The sequence below is a fragment of the Heteronotia binoei genome, chromosome 6, assembly GCF_032191835.1.
Source record: "Heteronotia binoei isolate CCM8104 ecotype False Entrance Well chromosome 6, APGP_CSIRO_Hbin_v1, whole genome shotgun sequence".
Taxonomy (NCBI): domain Eukaryota; kingdom Metazoa; phylum Chordata; class Lepidosauria; order Squamata; family Gekkonidae; genus Heteronotia; species Heteronotia binoei.
The window spans coordinates 30480510-30494263 of NC_083228.1; the positions used below are offsets into that span (position 1 = coordinate 30480510).

The 13754-nt window shown below is 45.2% G+C and overlaps 1 protein-coding gene across 1 annotated transcript in view; it reads left to right on the forward strand.

The window, feature by feature from the left end:
* Window positions 1-206: 206 nt before the first annotated feature.
* The window catches only part of NPFFR1 (neuropeptide FF receptor 1), a 41559-nt gene continuing 28011 nt past the window's right edge, over window positions 207-13754 (forward strand). The window contains exons 1-2 of the mRNA XM_060241194.1: window positions 207-296; window positions 8652-8954. Of these exons, the coding sequence (XP_060097177.1) occupies window positions 281-296; window positions 8652-8954 (319 nt within the window). The 5' untranslated portion in view covers window positions 207-280. The remainder of the gene's footprint in view (window positions 297-8651; window positions 8955-13754) is intronic.

Genomic DNA, 13754 nt, shown 5'->3' on the forward strand with positions numbered 1-13754 from the left:
AGCGTGCCTCCTTTCATCTTCTTATCCTGCAGCTGAAGGGGGTAATTTTGAAGAAATGAAAGTATAAAGCCAGCAGCAACAGCTTTGAGAAGCAGCCTGAATCTCTCCGGAGTGCAGGGGGACCAATTGCCAGCCAGGCAGACTCCTATCTGAGCCGGGCAGAAACTCTAACAGAGACACTGAGACTACAGGAAGGAAAGGTTGAGAAGCAGGTCTGGTTCCAGTCCATCTCCTGAGCCCTCCTACTCCTCCTGAGGAGAACCTGAGGCCCACCCGCACCATGGAGAGCGAGGAAGGTAAGAGTGGCTTCCATTGCATCTTTCCTTTGAGAGCCATTCAGTTGACTTCAGAGCTGACCCCCCCCCCCCCCAAGTCTCTTAAACATCAAATAGTGTGTTTAGCTCCATGGACTTTGGTTGTATTGTGGGAGATTAACCAGGCAACAAAAGGAACTGGGAGGGCTTTCTTTATAGATAGGGAAAAGATGCTCCTTTATATATATGCTCTTTTCCTTTTTGGTATTTTTTGCATTTGTGTGTGTGTGTGTGTGTGTTTGCGCATGGCTGTGTCTAGAAGTCATGGTGACCTCTGGCGACTCCTGCTGGGGGCCTGGAGGACATTCAGAGAGGTGACTTCTTATTGCTTGCCTCTGCCTCCTGGCCCTGGTATTCCAAGGTGGTCCCCCATCCAAGTACTTGACAGGTTCAGCCCTGCTTAGCTTCCGAGATCTGCCAAGATCGGGCTATCCAGGTCAGGGCAAAAAGATGCTTTATATTGAAGAGGCAGAACAGCTGGAAAGGGGAAGGCTGCAGTAGAAAGAGCACCAGTTTCCATCTCTGGGTCCCACAACCATCACGCCTGAATACTTCACATAATGTCTTTAAAGCAGCTTGACTAAACTGTGTCCAATGGAGAGAGCCTTGTTGTAGTTTTAAGCCTTCTGGTGATTTTCTATGGATTACAAATCTCCTAGGTTTTGAGGTTTGCCTTCAGGGATTTTCTCAACAGCCTTTGGGCCAGCTACTGTTTCAGTGCTTGCTGTGAGGCAGGTCCCGTGTGCGTCAGAGCTGTGAAACATTGTAGTCCATGCTGAACTGGGCACAGTCGGTGGGAACTGGTGCAAGCAATACATTCCACGTGGCTGGTTGACAGTGCCCAGCAGAGAGAGATTCTGGAGAGAAAAAAGTTCCTTCCCATTCAAGAGACACTTCCCATGCCCCTGGGCTGCATGCTAGAATGTCAAACCAAAATGTGGGCATCTGTGCTTTATGTGAGCCCTCAGCAGGGATGTTGCAGATGTTTGGTGTTTTTTTAAAAAAAAATGAGATTAATATTCATGCTTAATTTGCTCGCAATGCCCATTTTGTGTATTGGTAGCATTCAACATAATGGCTTGTAGTGTAACTACTGCTGATGTATACGCACAATTTACTGGCTTGCTCAGTTTACATTGGCTGAGTGATCAAGGATAGCGTGATGGAGAGAGACTGCAGATCAGTGAGAGAGCATCTGCTGTGCATGCAGAAGGTCCCAGATTCAGCCCCTGGCAAACCCAGTCAAAGGATCCAGTAGCAGGTGATGTGAAAGACCTCCACCGGAACACCTGCAGAGCTGCTATAAGCCCAGAGTAGACAGCCCTGATCTTGATAGACCATAGAGCCAGGGGAGTTAGCCATGTTAGTCTGTTGCTGTCAAATATTAACGAGTCCAGTAGCACCTTTCAGACGAATGCATTTTATTGTAGATCCAAGTAGGCAGCGGTGTCGGTCTGAAGTAGTAGAACAAAATAGGAGTCGATTGCAGACCGTAAGCTTTCATGTGCTCTAAGCACACTTCATCAGACGAGGAATCCAGCACGAGGAACCAGATTCCTCATCTGATGAAGTGTGCTTAGAGCACACAAAAGCTTACGTTCTGAATAAAACTAAGTTGGTCTTAAAGGTGCATTTTATTGCAGCATAAGCTTTTCAGCAACACAGCTCTCTTTGTCGGATGCATGCCTGTTTCTTGAAAGCTTCTGCTACAATAAAATGTGTCAGTCTGAAAGGTGCTACTGGGCTCTTTACTATTTTACTTGATAGAGCAGTGATCTGACTCAGGATAAGGCAGGGCCCTGCGTTCCCATTTAAAACCAAAGGCATGAGAGTGTATGTGCTGGTTTTGTCCCTGTGCATTTATTTTCCCAGGACAGGCAGGCTAAAACTATATCACATGGTGACCTATGAGAATAGCCCCGACTTGGATAGCCCAGGCTAGCCCAGTCCCAGATCCCAGAAGCTAAGCAGGGTTGGTCCTGGCTGGTATTTACATGGGAACACAAGGGTTGCTGTGCAGAGGCAGGCAACAGCAAACCACCCCTGAACATCTCTTCCCTTGAAAAAACTATGAGTTGTCACGTGTCAACTGTGACTCGATGGCACCCCCCCCCCAAAAAAAAACACATATAAGAGCTTTGAGAGTCAGATAGACAACATGGGTGAAACTGGATCACTAGGCTCTAAAAATAATGCACTTTCAATGCACTTTCCAACAGGATTTTGCCAGTTCACACAGTAAAATGCAGTTGGAAAGTGCATTGAAAGTCGATTGAAAGTGCATTATTTAGAGCAGGGGTGGCCAACGGTAGCTCTCCAGATGTTTTTTGCCTACAACTCCCATCAGCCCCAGCCATTGGCCATGCTGGCTGGGGCTGATGGGAGTTGTAGGCAAAAACATCTGGCGAGCTACCGTTGTCACCCTTGATTTAGAGTGTATGACTGCAGAGTCAAATCATGTGCCTTCCTACACTCCCCGCCCCCCAGCCATCCTCAACTAAGCAAGCCATTGCTTACGTATATTTTCCCCTTGCTGGGCACACTTGATGAACCAGTGGGTGAGAGGATGAGAGGGGAAGCCGTGCCAAATTATTTGCAATGTGGGCATGACAAACAGCTGGCATCTTTGCAATTCAGTCCCCAGGGACCAGGTCAGCCAGGCAAAAGCTGGCACGAAAACACAAGCCATGCAGCTTCTCCCTCTCCAGGCAGGGTTAAAACAATTTATTTCTTAAAAACTAAATTTTTAAGCAATTCCCCCCCCCCCCCCTTAACAAAGCTGGTTGATAAGGCACAAAGTTAGGGAACGCAGTGTGAGAATATGCAGGTACAGAGGATTTTTGATGCAAAATCTCAACACTTGAGAAAGGACTGGATATTTTGTTTCTCCTGGTTTAAGAATTCTGCGTATAATCCATGATGCGAGCAGAGCCTGAGCATCCCTGACCCTCAGTGTGGGAACAGGGAGGAACCAGCTGCAAAGCATAAGAGTTCCAAAGAACTCTCTCTCCTGTTCATTAGGATTTCAGTATACCATTACAGGACCATTACAAACAAACTTGGCAATCTGTTTTCATCTGACCTGGAAAATCACGTGGTACAGCCCTCGCAGAACTGTGCCATCTCAAGATGCAAGAGGGGATATTCACATATGAGTGGGGTGCGTGATGCCTCTATGTGCCCCCTTCCCCAGATACTGGTGACCCCAATATCAGAGCATGCATGGCTTTTACTCTTACCACAGCAGTGTCCTGGGGATCCACCTTTGTCTTCTTAAGAACATAAGAAGAGCCCTTCTGGATCCTACCCAAAGTCTGTCTAACCCAGCTTCCTGGTTCCCATCATGGACAGCCAGTTGCCCTTGGGAAGCTCACAAGCAGCCACCCCACTCTAAACTCCCCAACAGGTGGTGTTGCCTCTGTACTCTATATAGTCACCCTGGCTGCTAGACCCGGATCTTGCTCCAGTACAAGACAATGGCCATAATTCATTGATATGGAAGAAATTAAACAGGGATGTAGGGATGCAACAGGGAAGGTGCCAAATCTGATTCCATCCCTTGATACAACTTAGCCAAGCCTTTGCTGACAGGTGTGTGTGTGTGAGAGAGAGAGAGAGAGACTAACAGACAGAGAGAGACAGAAGGAGACAGAGGGACAGAGATGCAATGCCTCTCTGCCCACTTTAATTCAGTTTTCTGGTGAACCGTCCTATTGCTTTCCACCCAGCAGTTCCCAATTGCCTCTGTGTTCAGCATAAAGTCTTTTCCCAAGAAGGGAACAGCTGGTCAAATGTACAAAAGGAAGAGGCTGCCTGAGGCTCTGCTCTCCTCATCTCATTTTTCTAAAGCCTGCTTATTAAGCTCTTCTTAATCTCGCCATGCCAACTGAGTTGGATTCAAGGCTCCCTGTAGACACAGCCAAACACCCTGGCTAAAACCTGACAATGAGTTCTTTCACTCTGGCAGAGCAGATGCCTGAAAAGATCAAACTTTGTTTTTTTTAGTCAGGGGCTAAATTAGCAGAGCTGGTAGCTGAGGAGGGGGAAATGGCTTGGTTAACTTCTGTTAGGGCTTTGCGCTAGAAGAAAGAAAACACTGAATCCATCTATGACACATCCCCTTTTTCAGAGGCTGGACATAAGTAAGACAAGAGTGTATTTCACTTGCATCAAAGAGAGTTCATTCATTTGCTTCTTGCGTTTTCTGAGGGCTGTTCCAGATAAAATCACTTGCAATTTAAATTTAGGGCTGCATTTCTCCCATGTTGAATGTAGCACTCCTAGCTTGATATCTGGGTAGGGATGCCAGGCACTTCCTGGCTACCACTGGATGGATGTGGGGGGGGGGGATAGGATTGCCAGCAGGTAAGGAAATTCCTGGAGGTTTGGGGATGGAGCCTGGAGACGACAGGGACCTCGGTGGGGTAGAACGCCATAGAGGCCGCCCTCCAAAGCTTCCATTTTCTCCAGGAGGACTGAGCTCTCTAGTCTGGAGATGAGCTGTAATTCTAGGGAATCCCCAAGTCTCACCTGGAGGCTGGCATCCCTACCTGGGTCACATATAATGAGGGGAAAGGGAATAGTTTGGGGGGCAGGGAATTTTGTATTTGAATTTTGTTCTTTTAATATTGTTAAACCCTTCAGAGTATTCCCTGTGCGGGAGAGAGAGAAAGTCTATTTTAGGGCTGGCTCAAGGGTAGGGTTGCCAGGTTTGTGTTGGAAAATACCTGGAAACTTTGGGGATGGAGTCAGGAGTGGATGGAGTTTGGGGAAGGGAGGGGCCTCAGTGTGGTACAATGCCATAGAGTCCACCCTTCCAAGCAGCCATTTTCTTCAGGGGAGCTGATCTCTGCCAGCTGGAGAATAGAGGTGTCTCCAAGTTAGCTGCACCTCAGAACCTCTTTGGATGGCACTGAGGGTTCTGGAACATGCCTTCCACATGCAAGGAGGACCAAAATGAAACCTAGACTTAGGCCCTTCTGCTTTTGGTATCATGGACTGTCCCAGGCAACTGCTTCTGCTGCTTGCTAGCTCCAGCTGCCCCAAGTGTGTAGGCTGCAAGGAACCACCAAAAGCATCTACAAACCAGAGGTTCTGAGATTTTGCAACAGGCAGCCTTGGCGGGGGCATGTGTCTGTGTGTGTGTGTGGAAAAGTCTGCAACTTTTTTTGGTTCTGATTTTAATGGTGACCAACAGCATAGTCCAAAAATGTTAAATAAAAAAATAACCATTGAAATAGTCATAATCTGGCACCGTTGTGTGGGCAAAACAAGAGAGACTGTGGGAGACAAATTAAACCACAGTAAATATAATAAAGACAGTCAACAAAAGTCAATACAGATTTTTCAACAATACATCCTAGTAGAAGCAATACATAGTAGCCCTGCAATCAATGTTACAATAGTCAATAATCTTCCACAGCATCCATTCCAAACAACAGAAGTAGGTCATCAGACGTAGGTCTTCATAAAGTGCTAGGTACTCACTGTAGACTTCTTGCAGTATTTCTTTTTGGTACCCCAGGACTACATTAGTCCAGGAGACTTATATATCCAAATGGGGCCAGAGGAAGGACTACAAGCCCAGCAATTGGTTCAGTTCAAAGATTTCAGTTGTGTGGGCAGCAGGAGAGAGTTTGAACATCTGCCCCTTAGATGCTTGTTGCAATTATGCCACAACATTCCACCCTGAACCCCAAACTGCAAAACCTCATCTGGAAATCACATTGTTCTTGTGACATAACAGTATGGTCTGAATGATGGGGAAATATGGTAGCTCTACAGGTGAAAGATGCCTGGATTCTTGAACAGCAGCTGAAGGACGGTGCAATTTTTGCATTCACAAAGAATCAAGGAAGAGCCTTAGGGCTGGTCTGCCTTGCAGCACTGCTGCACATTCATTCAAATATGGGAAAGTAGCGCTCCTCTCCCTTGGGGCATCAATAGGAATCAGAGCAGCTTTCAAGTCAGTACACAGGGAGCTGGATCTTTTGATGCGATCATTATCATTATTTATTTATCATATGACAGAGTTACACACAGGAAGCATATAATAATATAAAATATGTGACCAAGTTGATACAGTAAGTATGCAGACCAATCGGGCAATCCCCCTAAATACTAATATAAAGATTTTTCAATGCACTCAGTTGCAGCTGGGGAGAGTTCAGAGAGCTCTGTCACATCTCCCTGGAAAGCACAATGCTCACATTCCTGTGACAGATGGAGAAAAGTTTGGCGGGCTGCACCACAATCACATTTGGGTCCTAGTATTTTGCCCTATTTAAACAACAGGTCTTCACATGGTAAGCCAAATCCTGAGGGCCTCTGATGTGATCAGCTGAACTGTAACAGCAATTCTGGGACTCATGAAAATACTGATTTACTTTATCAAGGAGGCAAATAAGAGCCTGTTATAAATTACAATAGCTTCAACAACCCCAGAAAAATTATGCGTTCTATGTCTTCAACCTCTCCAGACCCAGAAACCAACTTTAACCACCTGGTGGCAGCGTGGGGTCCTCTAAGCAACAAGCATCTGACAGGAAATCATGTGACAGGAAGAAAAAGAGCCTGATTAGACCTTCATGGAGGGTGTCAAATGTGTGGGGCATATTAGAAGATCCACTGGGTTCACCACTTTTTAGATGGGTCCATCTAGCTCAGGGGTGGCCAAACTCACTTGACATAAGAGCCACACAGAATAAAATTCAGTGCGAGAAGGAAACACACATGTACCATATAAACCACTGACCGCCATTTGCATCATTATGCATCTCTCTTTGCCTTGACACCGAGGTTAGTAAATACAGCTTCTACAAGAGCTATGCAATTAAGGGGGAACCCTGCACAGCCCTCTTTAATTCTGTCCCTCCTTCCAGTGGCTCCCTCGGCTTTTGTGCTCTCTTTCCCCACTCTGGGTCTCTGGGCAACCTCTGCGGTGGTGGAGGAGAGATTGCAAGTCTGCCTATTTTCTCCTCCTTCCCTGCCTTACACATGGCAGAAATAGTCACTCAGAGGCTGACTGAGGTCCTGATGCTAAGCATGCTTACTTGAGAGTAAGCCTGCATTAAGTTTCTCCTTGACCTCCAAGTGTCTCTCAAGCTGGTCCTTTAATATAATATTACTTTAATATACATTTGATATGCTGGCAGTTACAGGTGATGGGTCATAAGGAGGGACCATACCATCTACACTTGCTTCCAATTTGTTTCCAGGCACAATTCAAGGTGCTGGTTCTTAACCTTCAAAGCCCTGTATGGTTTGGGACCAACATATCTGAAGTACTACCTAACCCCTCAGGAACCCACCTAACCATTACAGTCATCTTTGGAAGCCCTGATTTGGATGCCACAACCTTCTGAGATCAGGGGTGGCAACCCAGGAAAGGGTCACGTTACCAGAGTTCTGGAACTCTCCCCTGGAAGATTCATTTGTCCCCCTGCGTTGGCATCTTCTGCCAGTGGGTGAAGCCCTTTTTGTTTTCTTTGGCATTTCCCCAATCCTTCCTAATCAGTGTTTTTAATGTTCTGTATGTATTTAACTCTGTTTTTAACACTCTTTTAAATTAAAAATTGTTTTAATTATATATGTATGGAAGGGAGTTGAGTTTAACGGTTTAATAACATATGTTTTAAATAGTTTTATGTTTTTAAACAGTATGTTTTAAATGTATGCTTTAAACAGTACTCATGTTTAAAATGGTTAGCCACCTTGGTGTCCCTTGTAAAAGCAGAAAGGCAGATATAAATTTTGAAAATAAAACGAACTTCAACTGTCCATTTCTGCCCACTAAGCCACTATTAAAGGGGCATGGCTTTTCTTTCCTGGCCAGTTAGCAACCTTAGGTGGAGCAGGGGGAATTGTCCAGACCTGTGCAGGGACTGTTCCCTCAAAGCTGAGTTAGTTTTTTATTCTCTGGCTCACACATTTTTGTCTTAGCTAAGGAAAAATGATCCCAGGGCAAACTAATGTATGTAGTAGCTTACAACTTTAATGCCAGGAGTTCGTGAAGTAGAATTTTTGCTCACAAGACTCCATAGCTTAGAGGGAGTATTGACAAGGAGTGAGATTAGACAAAGCAAGGGAGAGCTGTTGCAGGGAGAGGGGTGTTTGATACTGCCTGGACTAAAAAGTGGCTGCACTTCAGCATTCTGTTTGCTCTGGGGGTGGCACCATGGTTCAGTGTTCTAGCTTCTGTTTTGGGTGTAGGGACTCCCAATTTAATCTCTAACATCTCCAGATAAAAGGACCAGGTAGTAGGTGGTATGAAAAACCCTGCGATACCTCAAACCCAATACTAGTTGATTTTTCTTCTCGTTCTTTCCCCTATTTTAGATGACACTTTCTCACCTTCTAAAAGCAGCCCTAAGAATGACAGCCACAACCCACTCTACAAGGAGAACTATACCTTCTCTGCCTACTACCAGCATTCTTCCCCAGTGGCCACCATGTTCATTGTTGCCTATGTCTTCATCTTCTTCATGTGCATGGTGGGCAACATGCTAGTGTGCTTCATCGTGCTGAAGAATCGGCAGATGCGAACTGTCACTAACATCTTCATACTCAACCTGGCGATCAGCGATGTCTTGGTGGGGATCTTCTGCATGCCGACCACCCTGGTGGACAACCTCATTACAGGTGAGCAAAGGAGCCAACAGAAACTTGTACCAGACCAAAAAAAAAATACAAATTACAAAACAGGAAAGCAAAATGACTTGCTAAACAGAGTCCCGAGTGCAGTTAGGACTGTGACATCAATTGATCTGTTAATTATGGACCTTCTTTCTTTCAGCACTTGTTTGGTAGCTCCATTGCTGATGTCCATTGAATGAAGGATCATTGGTGAACATGCATGCTAGAACATGATTCTTCCCTTTTCCCATTCTGAAATGTATTCTTTTTAAAAAAATGAACAAAACTACCTGCAGTTTCTGTAAATAATAATTGCTTTCAGGGCTTTCTTTGTAGCAGGAACTCCTTTGCATATTAGGCCACATGCCCTTGATGTAGCCATTAATAAAAAGAACAGTACATCCTAATTTTTTCCTGCAACCTCTCAATGCAGTAAATCCATGTAATACAATGTTTGCCAATCTGTAAATCCTCTAAGAGTTTACAGGACTCTTAGTACAGGGACTATTGTAAGCTCCAGGAAGATTGGCTACATCAGGGGTGTGTGCCCTAATATGCAAAGGAGTTCCTGCTACAAAAGAAACCCTGATTGCTTTAAAAAGTAAAGGAAGTCCCTCTGTGCAAGCTCCAGGTTGTTACTAACCCATGGGTAACATCACATCATGATGCTTTCTTGGCAGACTTTTTGTTACAGGGTGGTTTGCCATTGCCTTCCCCAGTCTTTTACACTTCCCCCCCTCCCAGCATGCTGGGTACTCATTTTACTGATCTCAGAAGGATGGAAGGCTGAGTCAACCATGAGCCGGCTACCTAAACCCAGCTTGCACCGAGATCGAACTCAGGTCATGAGCAGAGTTTGGACTGCAGTACTGCAGCTTACCACTCTGCGCCACGGGGCTCCTTAATCATTGCTTTATAGATTGAGAAATATTGTATTACATGGATTTACTGCATTGAGAGGCTGCAGGAAAACATCAGGATGTACTGTTCTTTTTATTAATGGCTTAAATTTGGGCTGCAAGCTTTGAAAACAATTTTCAAGCCAGAGTCTCCCAGAGGAAGCAGCATTACTGCTCTCCATTTGGTGGTAATATCCCACATGCAATATAGTTACATGGCTAAAATCAAAGATTTGTGCAGTACAAATAGTACTGAGACATCTAATTTTTCTGGTATGGAGGCAATTATTTTGATCTCGAATCCAGGGTGCTGCTTCATTTCATAGCATAATAATTACAACAGCTTTATGCCTTTGTCTTTGGCTCTGGAGGAGGATATTTGAATGGTTAGACAAGGGGCTAGGCAATTAGGACTTAACAAGAGAGACTTAACTGAGCAATCCTAAACATATTTACACCCTTCTAAACCCGTTGATCTCATAGGACTTAGAAAGGTATAACTCTGCTTAGGAGCACACTTAAGAGTTTCTAAATAAAACTACGATATAATTGTTAGGTTTTATAATGCAAAGGGAGGTATGAAGTGCTGAGATAAGTTACCAGGATGATGAAAATTGGTTCATTTTGCTTGATGCAGCTGCAATAGAATCTTCATTTTCATTCTCTTCATTCCTGGCCAAGTTTCTGTCCATGTACCAAAAAGCCCTCGAGTTCAGCTTCCCACCGCAGGAGGGTCCTCCATAAATCAACCCACTGCAATATAAAGCTCAAAGTGTCATCTTGAGCCAGACTCTACAGGCCAGACCAGGATGCCATAATCTCTGTGCTCACCAGACACACAGGTGTGACATGAAGCCAGACGCTATTAAGGTCCCATCTAGGCCTGGAAGGCCTCCATTCTGGCATGGTGCTTCGATATGAACAGCTCATCCTTGGGTAAAGACCAAGCTGTCCTCAGGCTGCTCCCTTGCCTTTCCTCTCTCCAGACCTGTGTCCCTGTTTACCATTTCAGATATTTGCCTGCTCACCTGCCTGCCAAGTTCATCCATCTGCCTTGTTTTGCCTCTACCGGACTTGCCAGATCTGGTATTTGGTGTGAACAACAAACACACAGCAGAGACAGAGCAAATAGTCAGAAGAAGATGAAGATATTGGATTTGTATTCCACCCTTCACTCTGAATCAGAACGGCTCACAATCTCCTTTATCTTCCTCGCACACAACAAACACCCTTTGAGGTTGGTGGGGCTGAGAGAGCTTTCCCAGAAGCTGCCCTTTCAAGCACAACTCTATGAGAGCTATGGCTGGCCCAAGGCCATTCCAGCAGCTGTAAGTGAAGGAGTGAGGAATCAAACCCAGTTCTCTTAGTCCATGCACTTAACAACTACACCAAACTGATTCAGAAGAGTCAGGGTGTCATTGGAAGAAGCAAAACATCCACAGCATCTCTGGACAATTTGAGGAGAAAAAAACCTCTTTCTTATCCCAAATATTAAAGTGACCACTGGCTATCCAGTAAGGTTTCCCAAAGGCAGTCTAAATGGGGTCTATGCATGAAATATCCTGAGTGCAATTTTGGCAGTATCTGACAATGCAGGAGAAGCAAAAGAAAACCAAAGAGCATAGTGTGGATATAAAGTGCTGCTGAGTTGCAGCTGACTTCTGGCTTCCCCATATGATTAAGCAGAGGTGGTTTGCCATTGGCTTTCTCTTCAAGGTCTTCCTTGGTGGTCTCCCATTCAAGTACTGACCCTGCTGAGCTTTCAAGATCTAATGAGATTGGGCCACACAATACCATCCCACATCCTCCAAGAACATTGGGGAGGATAAAAAGTTCTTCCCAACATAGAATCATAGAATAAAAGAGTTGGAAGGGCCATGTAATCCAATCCCCTGCACAATGCAGGAAATTCACAGATACCTCCCCCTAAATTCACAGGATCTGCATTGCTGTCAGATGAGCATCTAGCCTCTGTTTAAAAACCTCCAAGGAAGGAGAGCCCACCACCTCTCAAGGAAGCCTGTTCCACCGAGGAACCTCTCTAACGGTCAGGAAGTTCTGGTGAGCTGCTGAACTAAAATCTGATGGATTGATGGGCACTGCAGAACATCTAATTAAAACCTGTATAGATATCCCTGCACCAGATCCATGTAGGAGGTGATGGAAAAACAGAGGAAATCAACTGGTTTTCTTGTTCACCGCCCCCTCCCCCAATATCTACCATGTCAGAACAGCTTTGAGTGGGTTGTAGGCAGATTTAACCACATTTCCTCTGCTTGCCAAGTTAGAAAGACACCCAGACCCTACCTTGTTATCTATCAAAACATGGACAATGCATATCAGATATCACAGTCCTGAATTTTAAAGCATGCTTTGGGAAAAGTGAAGATACCCAGTGTTTCACTTCAGGTGATGGTCCTCTTGCTGGTGAATGGTGTGAAGCAACAGCTTCTAAAGCCTTGGTGTTTTTTATGTTCAGATGAAAGAAAAAGTCAGCTCCACCAAATCTTACTGGCAGTGCACTCACACTGAGCTGATGTATCTTCCTTTCACATTATAGCTGGGCTTTAATAGTGTGACCAAACTCTGAGATCTACAGAACAGAGACATTTGAGTTCCTAATAAGGCTGCTCTCCCTTCAGTTCTTTACAGCTCAGCCTTCCTTTTTTCTGCATGGTTTCTTGCCATTTTTGTATTTAAACAGTAACAATTACCTCAGCTGTATTGTATTGCTTTTTGAAGAGCATGGTAAACAAAAGCTCAAGTTGTTTCATGTGTATGTGTTCATCGCTTGAGAAATACAGCATAAGTTATGGCTTAAATGTTCAGACTGCTTCAAGCACTAATACTTGTCAGTGAAGCCAGTCTATAGGACATGAGATCAGGGGTTTGAGTAGAGGTCTGGTGCAAGAGGAGGGCCGAACAATATCAGAGACCATCCAGCATGTTAAGCTGTTAATGACTGAGGGTGAAGAAGATCCCTCAGAGTGTGATTATTCATGTGTGTGTTAAGTGCCATTAATGGTGCTTCTGAATTAAGGAGTGATAACAAAGGGGCATTTAGGGGCGGATTGGAGGCATCTCAAATTGGGCCAGCTCAAAAAGAGCTGTCCCAAACCCTCCACACACTCCCCAGCAAGGTGGCCCCATCCCATCTGTGAGGAGGCTTGGTGTGATCAGGCGGGGGGGGGGGTCACCTCAGGGGGCAGACTGCTCTTTTTCTCCCCCAACGAGTCAAGCACTCATGTGCTAAGCACTCTGGGTAGTTTTTACACCCCCCACAAAAAAAAGCCAGAAATGGCTTGGGGCAACTTGGTGGTTTCATACTGCCAAGGCACCACACCTGTGCCCTTCCACTTCCAGACGCCGAGGAGGCTACTAGCATGCGGCTCAAACATTTTCTACCACTTCGAAAGTGGTAGTTCTTTGAGCTGCTCTCAGGACGCCAGAGGACGGGGTGAGTACAGGATAGGGCTGGGCAGCAGATGTTTGCGTTTGGAAGGTTTTTTCTAGTTGATTTCTGAGGCGTCTCTGAGGCGGCCCAAAGTGCTGGTCTGTAATCACCCATGGTGACTCTGTGAATTTTTAACCTCAAAAACATGCTGTCAATAACAGCCTTGCTCAGGTCTTGCAACCCGAGGGCCGTGGCTTCCTTGACTGAACCAATCCATCTCGTGTTGAGTTTTCCTCTTTTCCTGCTGCCTTCCACTGACTTTTCCTAGCATGATTGTCTTTTCCAGTGACTCTGGTCTTCTCATAAAGTAACCAAAGTACAGTAGCCTCAGTTTAAAGGCTTTTATGCAGGAATTCCATGTTTTAGTTTGGGACCTAAGGTGCCATTTTAATAAATTATGTTAAGGAAGATTTTCACAACCAATGTTACAGATTAGATGTATCTTGCACAAAC